The sequence below is a fragment of the Lampetra fluviatilis genome, chromosome 53 (assembly GCF_964198595.1).
Source record: "Lampetra fluviatilis chromosome 53, kcLamFluv1.1, whole genome shotgun sequence".
NCBI classification, from domain to species: domain Eukaryota; kingdom Metazoa; phylum Chordata; class Hyperoartia; order Petromyzontiformes; family Petromyzontidae; genus Lampetra; species Lampetra fluviatilis.
Window position 1 is genome coordinate 1,379,720 of NC_136327.1, and position 26,160 is coordinate 1,405,879.

At 57.3% G+C, this 26,160-nt stretch overlaps 2 protein-coding genes across 3 annotated transcripts; one reads left to right on the plus strand and one right to left on the minus strand.

Moving 5' to 3' along the window:
• The first annotated feature begins 2,589 nt into the window (after positions 1–2,589).
• LOC144949261 (sorting nexin-2-like) lies at positions 2,590–17,661 on the plus strand. The gene is made up of 15 exons (XM_078879180.1): positions 2,590–2,808; positions 3,446–3,662; positions 5,198–5,355; positions 5,622–5,694; positions 6,208–6,251; positions 7,103–7,244; positions 7,664–7,742; positions 7,929–8,004; positions 8,431–8,544; positions 9,186–9,279; positions 9,935–10,140; positions 11,074–11,223; positions 13,752–13,832; positions 14,348–14,419; positions 17,003–17,661. The coding sequence occupies exons 1-15, from the start codon at positions 2,605–2,607 to the stop codon at positions 17,051–17,053; spliced, it is 1,761 nt and encodes a 586-aa protein (XP_078735306.1). The 5' UTR covers positions 2,590–2,604; the 3' UTR covers positions 17,054–17,661.
• A 2,044-nt stretch (positions 17,662–19,705) lies between these two features.
• Positions 19,706–25,116, minus strand: PPIB (peptidylprolyl isomerase B). 2 transcript variants are annotated; one of them, XM_078879181.1, is made up of 6 exons: positions 24,943–25,116; positions 24,008–24,121; positions 22,705–22,798; positions 21,371–21,555; positions 20,618–20,763; positions 19,706–20,174 (listed from the first exon to the last, which is right to left on the minus strand). In XM_078879181.1, exons 1-5 carry the CDS (start codon positions 25,075–25,077, stop codon positions 20,635–20,637), a joined length of 657 nt encoding a protein of 218 aa, XP_078735307.1. In that variant the 5' UTR covers positions 25,078–25,116; the 3' UTR covers positions 19,706–20,174; positions 20,618–20,634. The 2 variants fall into 2 exon arrangements, with proteins under 2 accessions (XP_078735307.1, XP_078735308.1); XM_078879182.1 differs by lacking the exon at positions 20,618–20,763 and having other exon boundaries at positions 24,943–25,110.
• Positions 25,117–26,160: the final 1,044 nt, after the last annotated feature.

Genomic DNA, 26,160 nt, shown 5'->3' on the forward strand with positions numbered 1-26,160 from the left:
TACACAGAAGACAATGATCCCCCGTATAGCCTTCATAGACTTTTAGGACAAGTGATATTAGAGAGCACCTATGAAGGCCAGCACGACCCACGATGGTATGGTGTGGCCAACACCACGCCCGGCCGCCTTTGTATTCCCACTCCCCACTGCTCTTTACACAGCGCTACAAGTTACCCATTTAAGGCTGAGTCGACCTATGAGAGGTCCAGGACTGGTTCGGATAATCGTCACTGGTGTTGGTGGAAGTGAGTGGCGGGAATCGAACTCAGGTGGTCGGGGTTTGTAGCGCAGCGCGCTAACCGCTGCGCCACCGCTCCTCATCGGACACGCACGTACACACGTACACGGCTGATCAATTCCAACGTGTACCCATTTACACGTCGGTAGAGAGAGGGGGGTGGTTATGTTGTGGGCAGCAGAGTGTAGCGAAAACACATGATTGTGCTATACAGTACTTCTATGCCCCCCCCCCCCCGTCCACGCTCCTTACCCGCCTGCACTGACCAGAGTGGTGAAGTATGGTCAAACAACCCTCATCCAACAGCGAGCAAATAATGTCGGCGACGCTGCTTCTGCGTTGGCAGCAATGCACAAGCACAGTAAACGCATCTACACAAACAAACAACAACAACAACGGCGCGTGTCGATTCAAATGAACAAAGTAAACAATAGAAGATGTCTCGGTCATTAATGGCCGACCAATCTTGGTTCTCTATGTGCTGGTGGAGAAGGGTCATTGCCCGAAACGTCGCCTATTACGTTTTTGTTCCTGTTTGAGACCACATCCACAGAGTGTCAACCAGCAGTGGATAATCTACAATTATAAGGCGACCTTCAACAATGGATCTCACAGCGTGGTGTGTAGATGTAGGCACTGGTCGACAGGCGGGCAGATTAGGTAGGTAAGGCACGGGGGGCATATAAGTCACTGCACGAGGTGACGGCGCAGCCCTGCAATTGCTCGCCCACGCTACTGCTGGTGGACGGCGCTCCCGCTGGAGGGAGCTCCGGTCTTGTGAGCAGCCCTCTCTGTGGGTGAGTTCGCTGCTCTGCCCTCTGCTGTCCGCAATGGGCACAGCCTGCTCCCAACGTTCATAACGGGGATTGTGGTTCATTGTCAACTTTGACTTTGACTATTCGTGTGATGATGGCGCTTTGATTGACACCACGAAATGTTGAACAACACAAACCCAAACTAATAATTAGCTTTGTTCTTGAGAAATAGAACTGAAATTAAGTAAATATATAAACAGACGATGTCTCCTTCACATATACTCCGTCCCTTCACGAAGAGCATTTTACTGGTAGGAACCTCCTGGTTACACCAGCCCACAAGGGATTATTGTGTCCGTCCGTCCGTCGTGAAGGGAGGGGCTGGGTGGGGAGGGTGGGGTGGGGCTGGGTGGGGAGGGTGGGGAGGGGCTGGGTGGGGAGGGTGGGACTGGGTGGGGGGTCGGAGGGGTGGGGCTGGGTGGGGAGGGGCTGGTCACCCCGTGGTGCCCTTATAAAACTCAACGTTTAACCTACTCACGCCGGCTTGCGGAATACACCACGCCGCCGTTGACCCTGGCCATTGACCGAGCAACCCAACGTTCCTACCAGCTCCCTCCGCAGGACAATGTGTTTTGTCGCATTCAGTAACAATACAAAAACACGTTCAATGTGTCCGTGCAAGTGGCGAATACGAGACGGTGGGGTTTAACACGCAGTCGGCTTTCGCGACCAATATCATCCATAAGACAAGTGTGTTTGGGTTAGATCGGGTAAATATAAATGTGTCGTTAAACCCGCCACCACCCGACACAGCCAATTAGTAAGGTTTGTCACGTAAACAGAACGTGCCAATTCGTTACTAGTACAGCACTAACCGGCGTGTTGGAAAGTAAACCCACTACAATATTTACAATTCGAGTACGACGTTTCGCTGCTGATTACAACAGCAGCAGCAGCAATCAGCATCGTCAGACGCTTTGCCAGGATTGTGAAGAAGCCTGTGAATGTGAACTAGGGCTGAACGATTAAATCGATTTCAAATCGAAATCGAAATTTGAAACAACGCAAATGCTGCGATTTAAAAAGTCCTATGACTTTCTTATTGAAATTGTTTTATTTTTTATTATTATAACTTTATTTATTTAACTTAACAATTGTTCCATGTTTGATTGTTCTATTTTTATTAAAGCATTTTAATAAAGACATGTTGGAAGCAATTCATATCTTTTAAGTTCTCATCCTTGCATTAGAATATAAAGAGCAGTTCACATTTTGATGGTATCTTGTGGTAATGCTCCATCACATGTTTTAAATCTATTACACAGTGAATTTTGAACTAAAGCTTGACTTAAACAAGTTTAATCGCAAATCAAATCGCAATGTCAGAAAAATCGCAATTAGATATCAAATCGCAATTAGATATTTTCCCCAAATCGTTCAGCCCGAATGTGAACTCGTACCGTTAGCAAATCGCGTTTGTCACGTGCGCGCGGCGACCCGTAGCTCCAGCCCCCCCCCCACCCATAACACCCCCCGCCCCCGCCCCCCCTCCACGTGACCTGCCCGGCGTCTCCCCCCACGTGACTCCGCGGACTCCGGCCCCTGACCAAGATGGCGGCTACGACGGCGGAGGAGCCGCGCAGCTCTCCCGAGTTGAGAGACGAGGGGGGCCTGGGCGCTCTGGGGGGCCTGGGGGGCCTGGGCGCTCTGGGTGGCCTGGGGGACCTGGTGGACCTGGGGGATGAGACGAGAGCGGGGGCAGCAGACGGCGACGACGCGGAGGAGCTGTTCGCCAGCACGGAGAGCACCCTGGAGGTGAGGGCCGAGGATGAACGCGGATAGAGCCCCCTAATTAGGGGGCCCCTGACCCTCCCCCCCCGGGCCCCCGTTTCGGGGTCGAGCGGCGCAAGGGGTCCCGGGGTTCAGGCATGCGCGCGTGTCTTGGGTTCAGTGGTCCAGGAGTTGTCGCCTCTAGGGCTCCTCCCTTTGTCGAGGTTTAGTGGTCCGCAAGTTCCGGAGTCCCCGTCGAGGGGGTCTCGTGGCGCGGGAGTGTGTCCAGGGCTCCTGCGGGGGGCCCCATTGCTGACTGGCTGCAAGATGTGGTTGGTTCCAGGGTCCCGGAAGGGGGGGCTACCCCATGAAGTGGTGCCAGGCGTCCTGTATGCGGGTGCCCTGGAGTCGATACATTCAGGGTTCAGTAGCTGAAATAATACATCAACTTGGACTAAATGGTCCCTTGTTTTTCTTGGGATGCAGAGAGGCCGCGTGAATTCACTCTAGACGTTTCGTGCAACGGACCCCAACCAGGAGTTCCGGGAGTCGCGTGCCAGACGGACGCGCAGGGGCTCGCTTATCCCCATCCTCTGGGGGTCTTAAAGATTCGGGGGGTGAGAGGGAGAGGGTTGGGGTTGTGAGCCGCGTCCCCCTCCAACCTCGTGCCTCCCTCCCCCAGCCCAGCCCGTCCAGCCCGGACGCGGGCAGCCCCAGCGAGGAGGAAGACGACGACGAAGACGACGACGAAGACGCGGTGGCGGCGGCGGTGGCTGGGCCCCAGGGGCGACTCGGGGAGGCCCAGGGGACCGGGGCCCCCGACAGCGGAGAGCACGCGACCCCGCGGCAGGAGCAGCAGGCCCTGCTGGATGACAGCGACGGCGACGACCTCTTCGGCGGTGCGTGTCGTGGACCGGGGTCTCGAGACCTCGTCAAGGCCCCCCCCGGGAGCCGTGGCTCTTGGTGGCGGGGGGGGGTCGTTGGGAAGAGGAGTTGAGTGGTGGAGCGGTGACCGTGGCTGGAGCCCTGGGGTAGATTCATTATCGATGTTCTCATCGTGAGGCATTCATCCAGCAGTGGGTTGATCATGACTGACAAGCCGATTGTGGCATATGACGACTCCGCTCGTGACCTCACGCCGCGGCTCGTAGTTTGGTCACCCAGTTTTACTGTTCGCAATCGCGTCGTGAGCGCTGCAACGCCGAGCTGCGGTCGCTGTCGTGGGGGCTGTTCGGTAATTGTCAGCTGCCGATTGTCAGCTGCCGACGCTGCTGCTGCTGCTATAAACAGGAATTGCAATGGAGGCCGGATCCGCTCGAGGGGAAGCTGCTCCACTCATGTGACTCGAGTCACGCGTCTCCCCGTGGCCCCGGTGCCCCACACGTGACTCCACCACGCCCTGCCTGGAGGGCGGGCGCTGGGGTGTGCCGGGCTGATGCTGATGCTGGTGGTGGTGTTTGGGAAAGCCCTCCGCCTAGCTGCTGCTGCTGTTGGGGCTTGCCTCTCGTGGCTGGCTGGGTCAGCCGAGGCCGAAATTTGCTGCGGTTGGCTGTGACCCCTGCAGTGGCTAAGGGGTGGTGAAGCATAACAGCGGCTCATCCCCCCTGCGCCTTCTCCACCCGCGCCCCCCAGCGGCGTGGGGTGGAAGCGAAGTCGTTAGAATCGGACACGGCCGACTCTGGGCTCCCCACCCTCCCCACCACCCCCACCCAGACCCACCAGACCAGCACCATCGGAGCGAGTGTATATGAGTGTGTGTTTGGGTCGACTCGTCCTCTGAGTACCCGGTGCGGTGTGTAAAAACATCGCCACTGGGGAGACAAAGACGGTCGCGCGTGGTGCTGGCCGCCCACCCCCTCGTGTACCGTGCCAGCCTTCATAGGTGCTCGCTAACAGAGCTTGCCCCAACAGCCTGTTAAGGCTGCACGGGGGATCTTTGTATGGGGACCAGTGGGAGGCACAGCTTGTGCAATCTGCCAGTCATCTCGGTCAACCCATTGCACTTGGGTCTGTCCCGTGACCTGTTAGTGAGCCTTGGGAGTGCACCTGGCCTGGCACAATCACCGTGGTGATGTCACCTCCACTGCATGGCGAATGGCGGCTGTTGTTGTACGGGGAGCGGGAGTGTAGTGGTTAGCGCGCTGCGCTGCGAACCCGGCGACCCAATTTCTGCTCACGGCCAACATCGGTGACAAAACATATCTGAACCGGTCCTGGGCCTCCTCTCAGTTCGACTCGGTCTCAAATGAGTACCTGGCGCGGTGTGTAAACATCGCAGAAGGCGGTCGGGCGTGGTGCTGGCCACACACGCCCTCGTGTGCCGTGCCGGCCTTCATAGGCACTACTCACTATCAGCACTTGCTCCTACAGTCTGTTGAAGCCTATACAGGGAATCTTTATCTTTGTACGTGTGTGTGTGTGTGTGTGTTGGAAGATGGCCCTGATGAGGATGACGAGGAGGTCCGCCCGGGGGTGCCCCCTGCGGGCTCGGCTCTGCTGGAGTCGCCCCCGCTCGTACCGCCAGCCCCAGCGGAGCAACACCAGAGACCCCCAGCACGGGACGCACAACACTCACCCAGCAGCATTGACGAGGTGAGACACCTGCACACAAACACAGAGGTCCCCCTTGTGGCCGACACGGCCTCAATGAGTACCTGGAGAGCTGTGTAATCATTGCCACTCGGGAGATGAAGGCGACTGGGCATCGTGCTGACCATCCACCTCTCGTGTGCCATTCCAGCCTTCATAGGTGCTTGCTAACAGCACTTGCCCCAACAGTCTGTTAAGGTTATACGGGGATTTTTGTCTTTACATTTATTTCTTACTGTGTGTGTGTTAAAGGCTGTGTTCCTCCCTAGGTGGAGGAGGAGGAGGAGGCGGGGGACAATGTCTGTGACCTGGTCGTCAATGTCACTGAGCCTGAGAAAGTCGGTGAGTGCTGGGAGTGGGGCTGAGGAGGTGGGTGGCTGGGTAGTGAGGTGGGGATGCGGGACTGGAGTCAGAGGGGCGATTCGCGTGTGTGTGCACGCACGCGTACACGTTTGTGTGTGTGTGTTGCGGGGAGCTGTAGTGTAGCTCACGGCCAACATCGCTGAAGATGATATGAATTGGTCCTGGGCCTCCCCTAGGTTGATTTGGCCTCAAATGAGTACCTGGTACGGTGTGTAAACATTGCAATTGGGGAGACAAAGGCGGTTGGGCGTAGTGCTGACTACCCACCCCCAAGTGTATCGTGCCGGCCTTCATAGGTACTCCCTAACAGCACTTGCCCCAACAGTTAAAGGCTGTTTGGGTGATCTTTGTGTATACGTGCATGTGTGTGAGTGTACGTGCCTACTTGTAACCGCGTGTCCCCCGGGTGTTAGGTGCTCGCTATGAACAGCACTTTCCCCAACAGTCTGTTAAGGCTATACTGGGGGGTGGGGAACTTTGTCTTTGTTTCAGGTGATGGCATGAACGCCTACATGGTGTATCACGTCAACACCAAGGTGAGCGTCACTCGCGAGCCGGTGAGCGACGAGGTGAGGTGAGAGTGCTGTGAGAAAGTACATTGGGAGTGTGTATATATGAGCGAGTGTGTATATCACCGTGAGCATGAGAGCGAGTGAGTATATGCGTCGGTGTATACTCGTGAGTGTATGTGAGCGAGTTCACGGTTACCGCACTGCCCTATGAACCCGGCAATCCGAGTTCGATTCCTGCTCATGGCCAACACCAGTCACGAATATCTGAATTCGTCCTAGGCCTCCCCTAGGTCGACTTAGCCTCAAATGAGTACCTGGTGCTGTATGTTAACATCGCCACGAGAGAGACGAAGGCGACCGGGCGTGGTGCTGGCAACCCACCCCCTCGTGTGCCGTGCCGGCCTTCATAGGTGCTCGCTAACAGCACTTGTCCCAACAGTCTGTTAAGGCTACATGGAGGGGTCTGTACATGTGAGTGAGTATGATTGTGAGTGTGAATTATTGTGAGTGTGAATTTGATTGTGGGTGAGTGTGAATGTGAGAGTGAGTGTGGGTAATTGTGAGAGTGAGTGTGTGTGAGTGATTGTGAGTGTGAGTGAGTGATTGTGAGTGAGTGTTTGTTTGGGATCATGAGTGAGTGTGAGGAATTGTGAGTGTGCGTGAGAGTGAGTGAGTGTGAGTGTGTGTGAGTAATTGTGAGTGAGTGGTTGTGAGTGAGTGTTTGTTTGGGATCGTGAGTGAGTGTGATTGTGAGTGAGTGAGGAATTGTGAGTGTGCGAGTGTACGAGTGTGAGTGATTGTGAGTGTGATTGTGAGTGAGTGTGAGGAATTGTGAGTGTGCGAGTGAGTGATTAAGAGTGCCCCCTTCTCTGCAGACCTCGCTGAGCGGGTTCCGCGGATCGGAGTTTGGGGTGAAGCGCCGATTCAGCGACTTCCTGGGGCTTCACTCGAAGCTGTCCACCCGGCACGGCGCTGTGGGGGTCATCGTGCCCCCCGCGCCCGAGAAGAGCGTCATCGGTACGCCCCCCCCCCACTTCGAGCTCCTCACTCCGAGCCCCCCCCCCACTCCGAGCTTCCCACGCTGCTCCTCCTCTAAGCCCCTCACCCCAATTGACGACCTCAAGCCCTGTGGCCCCAACCCCCCCCTCCCTCCCTCCTGGGGGACCTCTCAGGGCCCTCCCTGTGGTGGCGTTGGGCTGGGGGATCTTGCGGGGTTGGGGGGGGGTCCGGGGACCTTATGAGGTGGGGGAAGCTGTGAGGATGGGGACCCCCCCGTGTGTGTGGGAGTGGGGGGATCTGGCGCTGGGGGAGTTGCTGGGCACGGTGGGGCCCTGTTGTGGGTGGGTGGAGGGGGGGAGCAAGGAGATTGAGTCCGCACACGACCTCACGCTCGCTAACGCTGGCGGTGGGGGTGGGGGGGTGCGCTGCTGCTGTAGGGATGACGAAGGTGAAGGTGGGGAAGGAGGACCCCTCCTCCGCGGAGTTCGTGGAGAAACGGCGCTCCTCGCTCGAGAGGTGCCCCCACACCACCCCCACTCGTCCCCCCACCCCACTCGCACCCCCACCTCACTCCCGCCCCCACCCCACTCGCACCCCCCTCTCCTCCCCTCTCCCCCCTCGCTCTTTTCCACAACTGACCACTGCCCTCTCCCACGACCCACCCCCTCCCTGCCGTTGCCATGGTAATTGCTTCTCCCGCAGGTACCTGCAAAGAGTAGCGAAGCACCCGACCCTCCTGCAGGACCCGGACTTCCGCGACTTCCTGGAGCGCGATGAGGTGAGGGCCGCTCTTCCTCCGCCTCGTCACGCGCACGCAGACAAGAGGCCTCCGTGTAGCCCATCCGCGCTATCGGGGCAACTGCTGTTAGCTAGCGCCCAAGGGAGTGGTGTGGGGCCTCAAGCACACCCGGCCACCTGTGTCTCCCTCGTGGCAATGTTTACTCGCCGCACTAGGTACTCATTTGAGGCCGAGTTGACTTGGGGAGGCCTGGGACCGTTCAGATATTCGGCACGGGCTTTGGTTGTGAACGGGAATGTAACCCGGATGGCCGGGGCTCATCGCGCAGTGCGATAACCACTGCTTGCCACGCACCCCCATTGTTCACCGTGCCGGCATTCAGAGGTGCTGTTCGCGAACAGCACGTGCCCCAAACGTGCGTTAAGGCTGTATGGTAGATCTTTGTCTTTGTGTGTGTGTGTGCAGCTGCCCCGTGCTGTCAGCACTCAGGCGCTGAGTGGAGCTGGACTCATGCGAATCGTCAGCAAGGCGGCCGAGGCTGTCAACAAGATGACTATCAAGATGAGCGAGCTGGACCCAGTAAGCCCCATGTCTTCGTTCACGCACTACCCCAGCTGCTCGTGTGGGTGGTGGTGATGGTAGAGATGGCGGTGGTGGTGGCGATGATGGTGGTGAGGGTGGCAGTGGTGGTGGCTGTGGTGGTGGCGGTTGCGGATTTGATGGCAGTGGTGGCTTTTGGCGGTGGTGGTGGCTTTTGCCGGTGGTGGTATTCGGCGGCGGTGGTGATGGTGGTGGCAGCGGTGGTGATCATGATGATAATGACGATGTGTTCGTGGTGATGTCGGAAGTAAAGGTGTGTGCGTGTGTGCATGGTGGTGGTTTTTTTGCCAGTTGTCATAGTTATCCGTCTATGTGAGCGTACGTGGTAGGGAGCGGCTGTGCAGTGGTCCATCCGGCGAGCCGAGTTCGATTCCCGCTCGCCGCCAACATCGGTGACGATTATCTGAACCGGTTCCGGGCCTCCCTGAGGTCAACTCGGCCGTAAATGAGCACCTGGTGCTGTGTGTAAACATCCCCAATGGGGAACTGCGGAAACAAAGGTGGCCGGGCGTGGTGCCAGCCACACTGGCCCTTTGTTGGCCTATATCAGTGTTTTCTCACAGCGTTTTATCCAACAGTCTGTTGATCCTGTGCGGGGGATTTCTGCGTTTGCTGCGTAGTGGTTTGAGGAGAAGCAGCTGCAGTTTGAGAGCCTGGATCAGCAGCTACGGAGACTGCACGGGAGCGTGGAGGGGCTGGTGGTGCACCGGAAGGGTGAGAGGCCTCACTGTCGCTCATCATCATTCGCCACCGCAAGAGTATGTGACACCATCACCCACCATCACCCACCATCACCCACCATCACCCACCATCACCCACCATCACCCACCATCACCCACCATCACCCACCATCATGCCTCAACCGCAAGAGTGCGTGGCACCATCACAGACGTCACACGTAGTGTAACACGCTATCCCAACCCATCACACGCCATTCGTGTGTCCGTGTGTCTGCGTGTCCGTGTCCATGTTTCCCCATGTGTCCGTGTGCGTGCCATTCATCTGTGCCTCCCTGTGTGCGTGTGCCAGTGTCTCAGTGGCATGTCTGTATTCCCGTGCCGCCCATGCCCACGCATGCCCACGTGTGTGTTTTTGCATCTCTGTTCTCATATATCCATGTAGCCCTAGCCCTGTGCCCGCGTGTCCCTGTGTCCATGTCCCCATGTGGACATGTGACCGCTTGTCCAACTGCACGTGCCCCCGTCTGTGTGCCCGCACCCCTGTACGTGCATCCGTCTGTGCGTCTCCTTGCCCGCCGTGTGACCCCCCCCCCCCAGCCACATCCCCGTGTCGTGACCGCGCGTGACCGTACCATTTGTGCCGCCCCCACCCCCACCCGACCCGACACCCTCCACCCACCTCCCTCCAGACCTGGCGCTGTGCACGTCTGCGTTTGCGCGCAGCGTGGCGATGCTGGGCACCTCGGAGGACCACACGGCGCTGTCGCGCGCGCTCTCCCAGCTGGCCGAGGTGGAGGAGCGGGTCGAGGGCCTGCACGGCGCCCAGGCCCACGCCGACGCCTTCCTGCTGGCCGAGCTGCTCGCCGACTACGTGCGGCTCATCGGCTCCGTGAAGGTGCGGCCCCGCGCGCGCCCCGGCCCGCAGGGTTGACCCTCGCTTGGCCGCCACTGCCGCCAATCGCCGGCCCGCGCTCGGCTCAATCGCGTGGGCCCCCCCGAGTCCGGCCCCACCGCGAGCCACCGGCGACGCCGTCGTGCCTGGCCTCTACCCAGTTGGCCGTGGGCCTGAGCAACCTTCGCCAACCTGCTCTGTGGTTGCGTCTGTTTGTTGCCTGTGTGTGTATGTACATGTGTGTGTGTCTGTATCTGTGTGTGTGTGAGAGTGTATGTGAGTGCGTGTGTGGCAGCGATAGTGTAGAGGTTAGCACGCTGCACTACGGGCCCGGTGACCCGAGTTCGATTCGGCCAACACCAAGTGACGATTATCTGAACCGATCCTGAGCCTCGCCTAGGTCGACTCAGCCTCCAAATGAGTACCTGGTGTGGTGTGTTAACATCACCGCTAGGGAGACAAAGGCGGCCAGGCGTAGTGTTGGCCACCAACCCCCTCCCGTGCCATGCAAGTCTTCATAGGTGCTCGCTAACAACAATAGGGGGGATCTTTGTCTTTGTGTGCGATGGGTAGTGCAGCGGTTAGCGCGCCAACTTCCGGTTCCGGAACTCCCCCAGTTCCCGTAGCCGGAGAGTAAGAAAGCGGCCTTCATAGCAGCTCGCTAACAGCACTGGCTCCCCTAGAGTCGGTTAAGGTCCCACAGCGGCAGGTGATGGCCGTCTGTGTGAGTGCGTGTGTGTGTGAGTGCGCGTGTGTGTGTGCATATGTACATGCGTGTGTGTGCGTATATATGCACATGCATGTATATGTACATGCGTGTGTTTGTGTGTATGTATATACGTGTGTGTGTGTACGTGTGTTTGTGTGTGTACATGCGTGTGTGTTTGCGTACGTGTGTGTGTGTGTGTGTGCGTGCGTGCATGTGCGTGTGTGCAGGCCGTGTTCGACCAGCGAGTACGCTGCTGGCAGCGCTGGCAGGACGCGCAGGTCACGCTGCAGAAGAAGCGCGAGGCCGAGGCGAAGCTGCAGTCGGGGGCCGCCACCAAGGGGGACAAGCTGCAGCAGGCGCGCGACGACATCCACGAGGTGCCCCAGTCCTGCCACCGCACGCACCCACACACACACGCGCACACGCGCACACACGCACACACGCGTCGGCCACACGCGTCGGCCACACACTCGCACGGGTAGTACTGGAGCAGGTAACACTCAACTCACACGGGCAACACCTGTATGCAGGCCTCGCTCACTCACAAACACACTCACGCAGGCCACACACTCGCATGTGAACACATGCCACCACTCCTTGCTTCTGGAGTTTCAGTCGGGGTGGCCACCTTCACTGAGTTGATGAATGCACACAATCCAGCTGCTGCTGCTCGTGCTGCTGCTGCTGCTCGTGCTGCTTTGCGTGAGCGTTTGATTCGAGGCGCTTGCCTCGTGGTGTAATCGCTGGTTCCTTCTCTCGCCATGCTTCACCAAGGAGGTCACGGAGGTGTGTACCACACGGAGCGACGGCGCACGACACGCGCACACACACACCACAGGGCATGCATCATACACCAACTTACGGCACACACGCACACATGCACTCACCACACAGCACGCGCCACACGGCACACACCGCAAACGGTACACACCACACGGCACACACCACACGGCACACGCAGCACACCCACACATTCCGCACGCAGCACGCACCATACGACACACACCCACACATGACACAACCCACACATGACACACACCCCCACACACGACACACACCCAGACACGACACACAAACACACACATGACACAAACCCACACAGCACATTCCGCACAGCATGTGGCAGACATCTCTTGCACACACAGCATGGCACACCCCACACACCCAGCAACTCTCACGCACCCAACCCTACCACTCACTGTAATCAGACTTCCTGTGCCCAGGGTGGTGTGTGGCGTGGTGCTGTGGTGTGTGGTATCTTGTGGGATGTGATGACGATGTGTGTGTCTGTGTGTGTGTGGGGAGCGGTAGTGCAGCGGTTAGCGCTACGCTGCGCTATGAACCTGGCGACCCGGGTTCGATTCCCGCTCCCGGCCAACACCAGTGACGATTATCTGAACTGGTGCTGAGCTTCCCCTAGGTCGAGTACAAAGGCGGACGGGCGTGGTCCGACCCACCCACCCCCTGGTGTGCCTTGCCAGCCTTCATCGGTGCTCGCTAATAGAACTTGCCTCAACAGTCTGTTAAGGCTACACGGGGGATCTTTGCCTTTTTGCGTGGTGTAGCCTCAAAGTGCATCTAGCCTGGCACTTTCGCTGTGCTGACGTCACCGCTACTCGGTGGCGAATGCGCGTGGCGTGCGTTGAGGCTGGCTTGCCATCTGTAAGAAGCCTCTGCCGTCCTCCCGCTGTGGAGACGGGCATCCTCCTTGGACTTCGTTCAAACCCACAGTTGGCGTCCTCCCTCCCCAACCCTCCTCCTGATGCCTCGACGACGACGGGCAACGGTTGTGGCTCCGGACACGTGGTTGGTACAACCGCACGCAGGTGGCCAGAGCCACACGCGTGGCGCCGCAAGGTCGCGTGGGCACCGTTGGTCATTCTGGGTGAATGCCAAACTGCTGCACGGGGTGCCCCGGTCTAGCCCTCCTCCCCAGACAACCCTGGCTGACGGAGGAGGCGTTTCCGGCGAGAAAGCAGCAGGCCCGCTCCCGACGTCTCCCAACATCCCGCGCCGGGGGAGCCAGGGGCCTTGACCGGTGACGCGGTAGCCCAGCGGGTGCCGAGTTAGCCGCTTGTTGTTACAAATCTTTGCGGTTCGAATCCAGCGGCCGCCCTGGTTAATACTGCGGTAGTGCGTATTAACCGTACAAAAACTACTATTGCTAGGCGCCGTCTGCTTTGCTCACACCGGACGTGATAGATCCCGTGACGTCGCTCGCAAGAGCGAGGCCATCGCGTGCCGGCGTTGCGGTCCAAATTTGGCAAATAGTTTTTTTAAATAACGCCGCAAATAACTCGCTTGGAATAAATGGCAGCAGTCATCCCCCCCCCCCCCCCCCACTGCGGAAGCTCTGCGGGACCCTCCTGGAGAAGGATCACAGGGCTCGGTGAGGCTGTGCTGGGTAAGCGAGCGGAATCGTAAAAAAAAGTGAACGCCGCAGCCCACGCTCGGAGGTTCAGAGAGCCGCGCGGCGCTGCGAGGATGAGTGGTGGTCGCGGACTGCCGAGGAGAGATGAAAGCTGCTTGAGCAGCTCACGACCACAAATCGCTCTTCGGTCCCTTCCAAGGACTTGCAGCAACACGTCTGCCGTGCGTAGTGGGAGAGCAGCGGTTATTTGAGCTCCGTACCCCAAGGTCCGGTCTGCAGATGAGTGGGATTTGCTGTGCGGTGTGTGGTGGTGTGACGCCGTGACTGGGTGGTGTTCCCCTTGCGGTTGACGGTTTGACGGTGCGGTGTGTTTGACGCTGTGTTGGGACGCTGCGGTGTGATGGTGTGACGTGACGGGGTGACGTTTGAATGCTTTTGACATTGTGTAGTACGGATTTTGTCTTGTGGTGTAAGTGGTGTGATGTTGTGGTGTAATGGCGTGATGTTTTGATGTGACGTTGTGTTGTGACGCAGTGGGAGGGCAAAGTGGAGCAGGGAGAGGCGGAGTTTGAGTCGATCTCCAAAACGATTCGCACAGAGGTGGCGAGATTCGAGGTGAGGCCACACTCACTGTACACACACCTCACTCACCACTCTCCCCACACACACCACACCTCACCACATTCACCATACAGCTCTCACCTCACCACACACATCTTACTTACCACCCACCACACCACGCTCGCCACACTCACCACTCACGATGCTCACCTCACTCGCCACCACTAACGTCTTCACCAGAGCAGCATACAATAATCGCTCACCTCATCACAGCCACCTCATTGTGACCTCGTCCTGTTCCGTATCCTCGCCATCACACTGCCTGTCTCGTCACTCGCTCACCTTGTCGTGTGATCACTCGCCTCTTTGTGAGGTCACTCACCTCACCGTCACCTCGTAATGTCACCTCGTCGTGTGATCACTCACCTCTTTGTGTGATCACTCACCTCACTGTCGTCACCTCGTAATGTCACTCACCTCGTCGTGAGGTCACTCACCTCACCATCACCTCATCGAGTCGTCACTCACCTCGTCATGTGACTCACATTTCCTCGCCGTGCCGCGTGCAGAGGGAGCGAGTGAGAGACTTCAAGCACGCGGTGGTGTCTTACCTCGAGGCCCTGGTGCACACGCAGGCACAGGTGAGGCGTGTGACAGGGTGTGAGTGTGACGAGGTGTGACGCTATAACGAGGTACAGTGAGGTGTGACGAGGCCGCTGACCGGACGTGGCGCCGGCCACCCACCCCCTGGTGTTCCGTCCCAGCCTTCCTAGGTGCTACTCGCTAACAGCACTTGCCCAACACCCTGTAATGGCTATACGGGGGATCTTTGTATCTATTGTGTGTGTTGTGGGTAGCAGTAGTGTAGCGGTTAGCGCGCTGCATTTAAAACCCGGGGACCCGACTTCGATTCCCGCTCACGGCCATCACCAGTGACGATTATCTGAACCGGTCCCGGGCCTTTGTCTTTGTGTGATGAGGTCTGTGATGAGACATTGAGTGTGACGAGGTGTGTTACGAGGTGTGCGTGCGTAACGCGATCAAAAAAAGTCACTTGCAGCGCCACACCTACTACCGTCCTAAATGGAAAGAGTGGTGATCCGATCTCAGACCCCCAGGAACAAACAGGTTTGCGGGTTTGCTGAGTATTTGTGTGAAGGCTTGGTGGAGGGGAAACCTCCGCAGCCCAGGTAACACCGTGGGGCAAGGTGGGGTTGTCCCTGCTGGGGCTGTGGTGCTACAAATATCAGAGGAGGAAGTAGCCACCCTTGTGAGTGGCTGGCCGGCTGATGTGCCATCTGTTGTGGAAGTACGGAAAGCAGTCCAGAGCCCGAGACCAGGTGAGGTGCCAGGTAGAGATTACTTCCCGAGCGAACTGCTGACGAAGGGTGGCGATTGTGTGCAGACTGCCCCATATGACATGAGCACAACTGTCTGGATCAGAGGATGGGTTCTGCAAAATTAGAAGGATGTTCTGGTGGGGGGGGGGGGTTCCCCCTTTTTAAGAATTACTGTTCACTCTGAGGAGTTAGGAGACACTGCTGCTGAACCTGGAGCGTGCCGCTAAGAGGGTGGGGCCTTAACATCAGCCCCACCAAAACTAAGCACCTAACATGGGTGGGTTTATATCATCAAACACTCCACCCCTCATCTCCCCGTGAGTGAAGAGGCAGTTGTGGAGAGAGCAGATGAAGGAGTTACCATTTATGAGTAGTGTGCTCATGACTAATTCCGGTTTGGCAGTACGTATACTGATGGGTGTTGAACTTCTTTCGCACCGTACATAACCACGTGTGCTAATTGAAGGGTACGGGAGGTATCCAGATCATTTGAATTCCATTATATTTTCTTTGGCTGTGTAACGCTGCGTGGAAGCTACCTGGCCTGTTGCTCTGTAAGAAGATTAAGATCGTTTCGGCTACAGTGAATGCCTTCCCTTCTCTGTGCTCGTAAAATGTTGATCCCCGTCGAAAAGAACATCTGCGCCGATTTGAAATATTCAGGCTGGCCTGCCTACGATTCATCCAGGGTTTAAGCAGACTGGATCATGTGAGGAGCTCACAGATTATTCAAAGATCTGGACACAGTCCCATCAGTGAGGCTTTGTTGGCTCGGTCATGTAGCCCGCATGCCCAGGCCACCGCATGCCCAAAAAGCTTGTTTGACCAGATAGAGGGTGCTAAACAGGCGCGGCACAGGATGGAGAAGAGATGGGCTGATGCGGTGCAGGGGAATGTGGAACTGATTGGACTTACCGAAGACTGGTACCAGCGGTGTCAAGATTGGCCTCTGTGTAGGAGGAGGCTCGTGAAAGACGCGACTGGGCAGTTAGAGGCAGCCTGCTCTCCAGCTACAGCAGGCGGCTACAATGCAGCAAGTTTGCATAGCGGGGCAGCACAGCTGGTGCAGCTGCCGCTCATCTCAGTCGATGAACCCATAGCACCTGGCTCTGTCCCGTGACCTGTCGGCGAGCTTTCGACACTTTACGTGGCCTCAAAGCGCACATAACCTGGCACGAGCGCTGTGGTGAAGTCACCACCGCTTAATGGTGAATCGCTGCTTTTGTTGTGTGCGACAAGCACCTAGCCTGGCACAGGCGCCGTGGCGACGTCACCGTCATGGCGGGTATTGGTCTTGAGGCAGTGAGGTGTCACGAAGTTTATTGTGGTGCAGTGGTTAGTGCATTGCTCCAGAAGTTTATTTCTGGGGCCGCTTGAGTTCAATTCCCACTCACGACCAATAACAGTGGCAAATATCTGAACCGGTAGTGAGCCTCCCCGAGGTCGACTCAGCCTCAAATGAGAACCTGGGTCGGTGTGTAAACATCGCCACCTGGGAGACAAAAGCGGCCTGGGCGAGGTGCTGGCCACCGTCCCCGTCGTGTTCTGTGCCGGCCTTCATAGGTGCTGCTCGCTAACATGCAGGTACTTCAACAGTTCATTAAGGCTACACGGGGGATATTTGCTTGTTAAAGGTTACATGAGGGAGCTTTGTATGTGTTGGTGCTTGTGCATAGGTGTGTTTGCGGTGCGGTGGAACAGCGATTAGCGCGTTCAGCTACAAACCCCCGAGTTCAATTACCGCTCGCACCCAACACCAGTGACGATTATCTGAACCGGTCTTGGGCCTCTCCTTGGTCGACTCGGCCTCAAATGAGGTCCTTTGTGTGCGACGAGGTGGTCCTTGTGTGACGAGGTGTGCCGGCCGCGTGTGTCACCTTACAGCTGGTGAAGTACTGGGAGGGCTTCCTGCCCGAGGCCAAGGCCATCATCTGAGTGCCTCCGTCGTGTCCTCCACGGCGCGCGGGCAGCACGCCCCCCCCCACCCCCCCGGCACTCGGCATCGACGCCAGGGCTCGGCGTGGGTCAGCGCAGCGACACAAGGGCTCACGTTGGTGGCCTCATCTACTCCACACAACACGCTACAGCGCACACTACTCACTTCACTACACACCATACTACACACCAAACTACACACCACTCTATACACTACTACCCTGCACACCGCACAACACACTTCATACCGCCAAGCTACACACCGCACTACACGCCACGCTGTACTCTACACACCGCACTACTACACTACACACTGCCACCTTACACTAAACACACCTCGCCATTACCACCGAGCCCATGCGACGTCAAACCACGACCACAAAAACTCACCACCGCACACCACGTGGCCACGCTGCCGCGACACCTCTTCTGCCAGACGGCCGTCGTCATCGTCGTCGTCATGGCCACCGGGACGCGGGTTTGTGTTGGGTGTGCGGTGGGGGAGGAGGTTGGCTCTGGTGGTGGTGGTAGCAGCGGCATCAGCCAAGCAGGCTTGTGCCACAACCAGCGTTACCATGACGACAGACGGCTAATTAACGCCAAGGCGGGGTGGGGGGGGCAATGCTGGGGGGGGGGGGATAGGGTAGGGGGGGGGCAGGGAGCCCGCCCACCGCCCCCTTAACTCCCGCCAGTCGCAATTACTGTCACCCAGTGGGGGATCCACAGCGCTTAATTGCAATTAGGGGGGCAAACAGTAGCGAGGCGTGTCTCAATCAGGCGCAGCCACAATCTGAGAGCTCAAGTTTGAAATCCTCCTCGATCCATTCCGGGGCCGCGATCTTCAAGGCCCCCGCCGCGCGCCTCTTCTTCACGCGATTAAATTCCACGCGCGACAGCCATGCCCGCTGCTGCCACCGCCACCGTCGCGAGCAGAGACTCGTCTTCTAAAGGTCACGACCCCCTTGGGTCACGGTTACAGGGGTCACGGTGGGTAGGGTCGCCGCCTCGTCAGCAGGCCAAACCGCGGGCGTGTTTCTCACTCGGCCTCGAGGTCTCCGATTCTTTTGTACGACTGCCGATGTCGATGCGGCACAAACAACTCCCATTTCACAATCAGGTGGTCAAGCTGCGTCGGGAGCAGCGGAGTGTATCGCCGCGATTTCTCCTTCGCATTTGTGGATCTCGGGGCATTGCGTCGTTATACGTTGTACGGTCTGCTCTGGATCGAGTAGACATCTGTGATTAAAATTCCAAGGCAATGCTGCCACGAGATCTTGGTACAAATCAGCTGTTGCCACCCAAAGGCAAGAGACCAATTCCCAGACTGTCTGGGTTAAACCGTGACAGGTGGCGAACCTTGCCTTGGGGTAACGGGGCCATGATGTAGGTCGGCGAGTCGGGTGTTTAGGGGGGACCACGGGGAGGCTTTAGGGGACATTCGGGGACCAAGTGGGGGGGGGGGGGGGGGGGTCAGGGCACCCGGCTTCTGGGAACAGTTTAGGGGACGGGAAGGTTTGAACCACCCGATCCGAGGGTGGGTTTTAGTTTCATCTACAGTAGTGGCGCCAAGCTGGTGTCGTGGATCACGTTACTGGACTTGCAATCCACGTTTCCAGTTTAATCCCGTCTGAAACAATGGGAGGAAAGTTTCTTAAATCCCCCCCCCCTCCCGACCCACCTTTGTCCACCACCTCAGCAGTATAAATGGGTGCACCCCATCATCAATCTGCAGGTTGTGTGTGGTGGGGGGTAAAGTGTGGATACTCCCACCCGTTACATCGGTCAGTGTGGAAGAGTAGACCAAATATACCCTCTGGCGGGGCCTTGCACCCGCAGTGGCTCGAGCAAGAAGTTTCTGGGCTGCACCTTTGCCTGTACAGCAGCATCCTTAGCTGAAATTACAATCGTAATGACACCGATTGAAATGTATTGAGTAGCAGCATTACAATTGATCCCAGGTGTGGTCACCAGCGACTGGGACCATTAGAGGACCCTGGGAGGGGTAAGGGAGACCACCACCCCACGGTGGGCGTGTGGTGGTCCTGTGGAGCGGGCGTGAGCTCTGTGCGCCGTCCGTCGGTTTCGTTTTGCGTTGCCAAAAAAACTCATCCGTTGCCACTGCCCTTCTCTTATTCTCACTTGCACTCCAATCTCTTGCACCCCTTGATTAAAGATTCTGACAACCACTCACGTGCAGAGGACTTGCTTGGGGGGGGGGGGGGGTGTTGGGACTGCTGACATGGTAGGACCCACAGGACGTCAAGGTTTAGACCAACCTTATTTTACCAGGTAAGCCCCACAGCTATATATAGCTTTCTATAAAGCAACCTGGCCTCAAATGATAGCTCAACGAAGTGGCTTGTGGAAATGTATAGCGGGCAAATACTGCAACTGCATGTTGACTAAATGTGGCAGAGAAAAATCCAGAGAATTCCAAATATTCGGACATCAGGATCAAACCCCGTGATCTGTATACCTGGTGAGGCAGTTAACATCTCATTTAAGATGCCCAGACGACTTTGGACTACAGATTAGAAGGATCCCTTCCTGGAGGTAAGACCCCAGGGGTGCACCCACACAGCACACTCACAACACCCACACACTCACAACACACACACACAGCACTCACAGCACACACACTCAACATCGTAGTCGTAAAAACTTTTTTTATTTGTGTGAAACGCCGATTCTCCTGCAGCCACACAAAACGTTTGATTCAAAACGAAAAAAACCGACCCAATTCTAATCGGCCACGGTCCTTGCACCCACCTGGAAGAAATGTGGCGGGTGCCACGGCAACACGGTTACCATGGGGATGGGAGGGGGGGTAAGATGGTCTTCGACCAGAAATTAAATTCGACAGCGGCCCCTGCTGACCCCCAGTGAGGGTCTGGCTCCACCCCTCCACCCCCACAGAGGGAGGCGGAGTGGAGCCAGGTTGAGTGTTGTGGGTGACATCAGCAAGACGGCGCCGCCGGCTGCCATCGCGTCGCTCTGGTCACTCCTTGGCGATGGCGAAAGGCTTCTCGACGGGGACCGTGCCGCTGTCGGCGATGATGCAATCCTTGAGCGGCCGGTCACGCCCGTCCGTCTTGGTCTCCTCCATCTTCTTGAGCACCTCCTGGGGAGCGCAAGTTGGGGGGGGCGAGGTGGGAGGGGCAGCGGGAGAGACGGCGTGCAGGGCGGGCGGGTGGGGGCCGGCAAGAGGGGGTGGGGGCGGTCACACCACATGCACGTTAGCGGAGTTGGGGACGGGGGGGGGGGGGGCAGGAGGAGTGGGAGGAGTAGGGGAGTGGCGAAGGAGTTCGGTGTCCTCTGGGAAAAACCAAGGAAGGTGCGGGATTGGATTCCTCTCGATTTTTGTTTCTAAATTGAAAAGTAATCGCGGCCAAAGCGGAGGAGGGGAGAGGCCTGCCGGGGATGGACACGATTAGAGGGCGGCAGCAGGGTTAATGGGATTACAGGAGAAGTGAAAGATGGCAGGATTAGTGGTTAGAGGCGACAGGGATCGGGGGGGGGGGGGGGGTCTCCCTCTAGCTGCAGTGCCAGGCTAGGTGCACGCACCCGGGACCCCGCAGGCGCTACCAGTCCTCGACGGGCACAGTAAACGGCTCGGCCACGGCGATGGTGCCGCAGGCGGCTATGACAGCTTCGGCGAGCGGGCGGTTGTGGTCGTCTGTCTGCTGCAGCTCGATGGAGTGCACTACGTACTGGGGGCGTGGTTTAGCAGGGTGAGCAGGGGGGGAGAAAGCCAAGCGGGAGTAGAGTGGAGCATGAAGCAGGGTGGAGAAGAGGGAGCGTGAGATTGGGGGAAGGGGGGTGAACAGGATTGAGACAAAGAGGCATCACAGCCCTATGTGAAGCTGTAACCGTGTCGTCCCCCAAGACCCCCCCCACCCCTCCGTGACCCCACGCACGTCACGAGGTATGGGCGGCCCTGGGCACGCAGTCGTGACGTCATCGGCCACCATCACGGAAGCCGAGCAACGACAGGGGAGGTACACGGGCAGCGTCAGGGGAGCTGGGGTCGGAATGCAAGGGGAGAGTGGGCGAAGCGCACGTCCATGTGCGACGTGCAAGAGACGCACAATGGAAGCCTGTGAGTGAGAAGCGCAAGCAAAGCTCAAGCAAACTTTGCACGAAAGAGACGCCCGTTCCGTGTCAAACGGCACAGAAGCGCAAAGGAAGCAATGTGCGTGCGAAGCATCAGAGAAGCGTGCCCTGCGTGCGTGAAAAGCTGTTATCCCCGCAAGCGAGAAGCACGGGAAGGCGCGCATGGGAAGCGCACACGCGTGTGCGTGCGAGAGCGGCACTCACCATGCCCTCGAGCACCTTGCCGAACACGACGTGCTTGCCGTCGAGCCAGCCCGTCTTGACGGTGGTGATGAAGAACTGGGAGCCGTTGGTGTCCTTGCCCGCATTGGCCATGCTCACCCAGCCGGGCCCGTAGTGCTTCAGCTTGAAGTTCTCGTCCGGGAAGCGCTCCCCGAAGATGCTCTTCCCTGCGCAAACAAAAGGCGGCGACGTGTGAAGCCTCCGAGGCCAACGCCACACGGAACAATCCAAACACGATCGTCACTAAAAAGGGAGAAATTATACAAATCGCCCTTCATCATGGCAAATTAAGGAGATGTTAAATACCTCGCTTGGTATACAGGAGGTCGTGGGTTCGATCCCGACCCTGACGCCTACTGTATATTTGGAGTTTGCGTGTCTCTCTCCGTGGTAGTGTGGATTTTTCACTAGGTCCTCCAGTTTTTCCCTTTCACATTTAGAATCAACATCACGCATTTAGAGTATTTGGCTGCTATAAAATTCCACATAAGCCACTTTGTTGAGCTCTAATTTGTGGCCAGGTTGCTTCTTAAAAAGAGCTACATAGCTCAGTGGGCCTTAGCTGGTAAAATAGTTTGGTTAAGCAGGGAATATGCCAGCATCACCACCTATTCTATTTCTCCACAGCACAGTCAGGAGTCAAGTTTTCAAGTGGGTTTCATCTCACTGGGCAAGAACTCGAAAAAAATGAGTCCAGGATGGAGTCATTTGCTATAAGTGACCCTGGGTCACCAAGATGACAAAAGCAACAACGTAACAAAGTTAAACAATGACGCGTATACAAAATCGGTGCAAGAGCAACCAAATTCACGGGTCACGGTTAAAGGCCAGGCTTGAATGGGGAGCAAGGGGGGGGGGTTGACGTTGGGTTGGGGATGTTTGGCATCTACACGGCTCCAGCGGGCCCAAGGGAGGAGACACACAGATGTTGGGAGGTCGCCGTGTCTATTACACAGCAGCAGCAGCTGTGGCATCTGATGGAGAGAAGGCGATGGTCGCCGAGTGCGGTGGTGGTGGTGGTAGATGCGGCATCTACAGCTTTGACCAAAATAACTTCTTCATCCTGGTGTGAGGGAGTTAGTGATCGAGGGCTCTTGGGTCTAGGGGTGTAGGGTCCAGATTCGGGATTGGGTTGGGACTTAGAGACTATATTCAGCAAGGCGTTCAGGGTTGGGATAGCAGCGAGCAGCTGGATTCATGGTTAGGGGGCTGGGTTCGTGGCTGGGTTGTGATAAAGAAGCCACATGAATTGGGTTAGGGGCTGGGTTGTGGTTAGCGGTGGAGGGTGGGGGTCGTGTGGCTGCCGTTGTCCCTACCCCCGGTGCCGTCGCCACGTGTGAAGTCGCCGCCCTGGATCATGAAGTCCTTGATGATTCTGTGGAACTTGGAGCCCTTGTAGCCGAACCCTTTCTGTGAACACCGACAACGCGGCCACCACCGTGAGACTCGGGGGGCGGCAGGTAGACCGCCAACCCGGACGCGAGCAGAAACAAGTACAGTCCCTTCTCCTACAACGCCACGTTTTCACAACGCGAATCGGATATAACGCAATTAATATACTGGGGAACGTTTTTTTATAACGTGGATGCAAATTGGATATCACGTGATCGAGTGGCCAGAACTACGTTGTGCGAGTGTGAGTAAGCGGTTTGTACGGCTGCCTCGGCGTAGCATCGCACGAGGCAGTGGGATGCTGCTGGATGCTTCTAGATGCTGCTTCACACGCGCCTCGGTATTCGTTGAGCCTGCGTACGCATCTCGCGTGTTCTCGCGGACTGTGCTTCACCCTGTATTATTAGGACACGATGTTCCCATTAAGCGGTGCTCTTGAGCAACTCAACTACCGCGTGGTGGTAGTTTACGGACTGCGCAACGCAGAATTACGTCGATAACAACACGTTACAGTCCATCAGCCCGGTTGGCTTGTCAGACCACTGTTATCCACCGTGGCAATCTGTTTAAGACAGCAAATGGTGGACCCCGTGTCGACCCGTCTGGGTCTCATCAGCAGACTTAAAACGGATGGGTTTGAAACCAATGCTGCTGGATCGCCATACGTTACTATTGGGAACTGGCTTTGAGTGGGAATGGAGACCGAGCGAGGAGGAGGCAAGCGGCAAGCAACGGAGGAAGACAGCCGAAGAGACGCGGCGAGGGTGGCGGCGGCGGTGGCAGCGAGACGAGACACGCTCGGAGGCCGCGACTGGACCAGAGCCACTGGGGGAAGGAGGGAATGGAGGAGGAGGGAATGGAGGAGGAGGGAATGGGAGGTGGGGGGAGGTGGGGGGAGGGAGGCCTTTGCCCAGCAGTGGGAAGTTGCAGGGCTGACGACACTGGCAAGATTACTCCATGGACAACGGGGGGGGGGGCGGGGTGAGAGAAAGGGCAGGGTGCAGGGTGAGGGTGCAGGGCGAGGGTGCAGGGCAGGGTGAGGGGATGGTGAGTGTGCAGGGTGCAGGGCAGGGTGAGTGTGCAGGGTGAGTGTGCAGGGTGAGTGTGCAGGGTGAGTGTGCAGGGTGAGTGTGCAGGGAGAGTGTGCAGTGTGCAGGGTGAGTGTGCAGGGTGAGGGTGCAGTGTGCGGGGTGAGTGTGCAGGGTGAGTGTGCAGGGTGCAGGTCACCTCTCCCGTGGCGAGCGCCACGAAGTTCTCCACCGTCTTGGGCACCGTTTTGCCGAAGAGGCCGATGACAACGCGGCCGGCAATCTCATCGCCGATCTTCACGTCGAAGTAAACCTAGGGGAGTCCCAGCAGGAGTCATCAACATCACTGCCATGACCATCTGCACTGCCACCGATTGCATAACGTCGCATCGCCATCACTCCCCATCCAGCCAGCAGAATTATCAACCATCGCCACCATCGCTGTACCATCATCAATATCATCTCGATTACCATCATCAATATCATCTCGATTACCATCGCCACCATCATCAATATCATCTCGATTACCATCGCCACCATCATCAATATCATCTCGATTACCATCGCCACCATCATCAATATCTCGATTACCATCATCAATATCATCTCGATTACCATCATCAATATCTCGATTACCATCATCAATATCTCGATTACCATCATCAATATCTCGATTACCATCATCAATATCTCGATTACCATCATCAATATCTCGATTACCATCGCCACCCACCTACCACAGCCCACGTCACCATCACCCACAATCACCATCACTAACAGTGGTGGAAAGCCTCATTGAAGCGGAGATCATGATCACAGATGACGATACCCCCCCACCCGCCATCACCGCTGCTACAACCACCTCCATCACTCAGCTCCCGCTACTTCACATTCCCTACAACGCATGGGCGAATCGCAGCACGTCGCCGCTCGCCATCGGCGGAACCGCGCGTCACGTGGCCACCGCCAGCCAACCGCGCGTCGCCTCCGCAACCGCTCCGCCAATGCGCAGTGGGAAATGCAAAACCACCCTGCCTCGCTCCCCTTGCCTCCCCAGGCACCTTTCGACTCTCCCTGTCCCCCTCCTCTCTCCTCGCTCTCCCTCTCCTCTCTCTCCCCTCTCTCTCCACAAACCTTGTCCGTCACTTTGGGCCCCTTCTTCTTGTCGTCGGCGTCCGAGCCGCGCGGCATGAGGAGGAAGACGACGGAGGCGACGATGAGGCCGGCGGCCACGAGCAGCTTCATGTTCACGTCGCTTGCACGGAGCATGGCGGGCAAGGGGCGGGGCAGAAGGGGGCGGGGCGTGGGAGTCACGTGGTGCACAGAGAGAGGGGGGGCGGGGTATTTATAGCGAGGCGAGGGTGGGAGGGGGGTGCCGGTGGTGAAGGTCACGTGGGTTGCGTGGATGGAGGGGGGAGTTTTATAGCCACGCCCATTTAACAGTGGCTGACCAATCAGAGGCGATCAGGGGGAGGGTCACCTCCCTAGCCCTGCCTGCTTGGGAGCGGAAGGACCAATCAGAAGCTGGATCCACGAGCACCCCTCCCTCATTCCCCGCTCGCCCTCCGCGCACCCGCCCCGTCAGTGACACGTGGCTTGTCTGGAGGAGATGACACGTGGCTTCGCTTGCAGCGCGCGCGCGTTCATTGGTCCGCTCGGACGATATATCGCGATGTCGCCTGGCGATATATCGGGCGTCTCACCGGAATATTTCAGTTTAGGACAAATGTAACTGTGGAATAACCCCCTCGCCCCTTATAATCGTCGATAACACTGCCGTAACAGGAGAACATTCGATATGTAACATGCGACGTTTCGGGTCATGGCCCTCCTTTGCGGCACATAGACAGTGTCGATCAGTGAGATCAATCACGGGGTCTGGCAGGAATGTGTTCACATTTTTTTTTATTGAAAACCATTTTATGAACCACGTCTCATAGCTACAACTTGCATTTAGAAAGTGTCTCGAGAGCTTGCGGAGTGGCGAGAACCACGCCCAACCACCTCTGTCTCCTCGATACAGCACGCCCGGCCGCCTTTGTCTCCCCAGTGGCGATGTTTACACATCGAACCGGGAACTATTTTGAGGCTGAGTCGACCTAGGGGAGGCCGTGGACCGATTCACATAATCGTCGCTGGTGTTGGCCGTGAGCGGGAATCGAACTCGGGTCGCCGGCTTCGTAACGCAACGCGCTAACCACTACACTACCGCTCCCATAAACTCGCATACACACACATGCACACCACACACATGCACACCACACACATGCACACCACACACATGCACACCACACACATGCATACCACACACATGCACACTACACACAATACTAACACATACACACCACACAC

Bases quoted from the DNA above. Each gene is read 5' to 3' on its own strand.
- LOC144949261 (XM_078879180.1), top strand. From the start codon at position 2,605: ATGGCGGCTACGACGGCGGAGGAGCCGCGCAGCTCTCCCGAGTTGAGA. The intron at 2,809-3,445 runs GTGAGGGCCGAG...TCCCTCCCCCAG, and splicing joins GCACGGAGAGCACCCTGGAG to CCCAGCCCGTCCAGCCCGGA. The intron at 6,252-7,102 runs GTGAGCGTCACT...CCTTCTCTGCAG, and splicing joins TGTATCACGTCAACACCAAG to ACCTCGCTGAGCGGGTTCCG.
- PPIB (XM_078879181.1), bottom strand. From the start codon at position 25,077: ATGCTCCGTGCAAGCGACGTGAACATGAAGCTGCTCGTGGCCGCCGGC. The intron at 21,556-22,704 runs GTAGGGACAACG...TTGTTTGCGCAG, and splicing joins ACGTGGCGACGGCACCGGGG to GGAAGAGCATCTTCGGGGAG. The intron at 20,764-21,370 runs GTGAGTGCCGCT...CCACGCCCCCAG, and splicing joins GCAAGGTGCTCGAGGGCATG to TACGTAGTGCACTCCATCGA.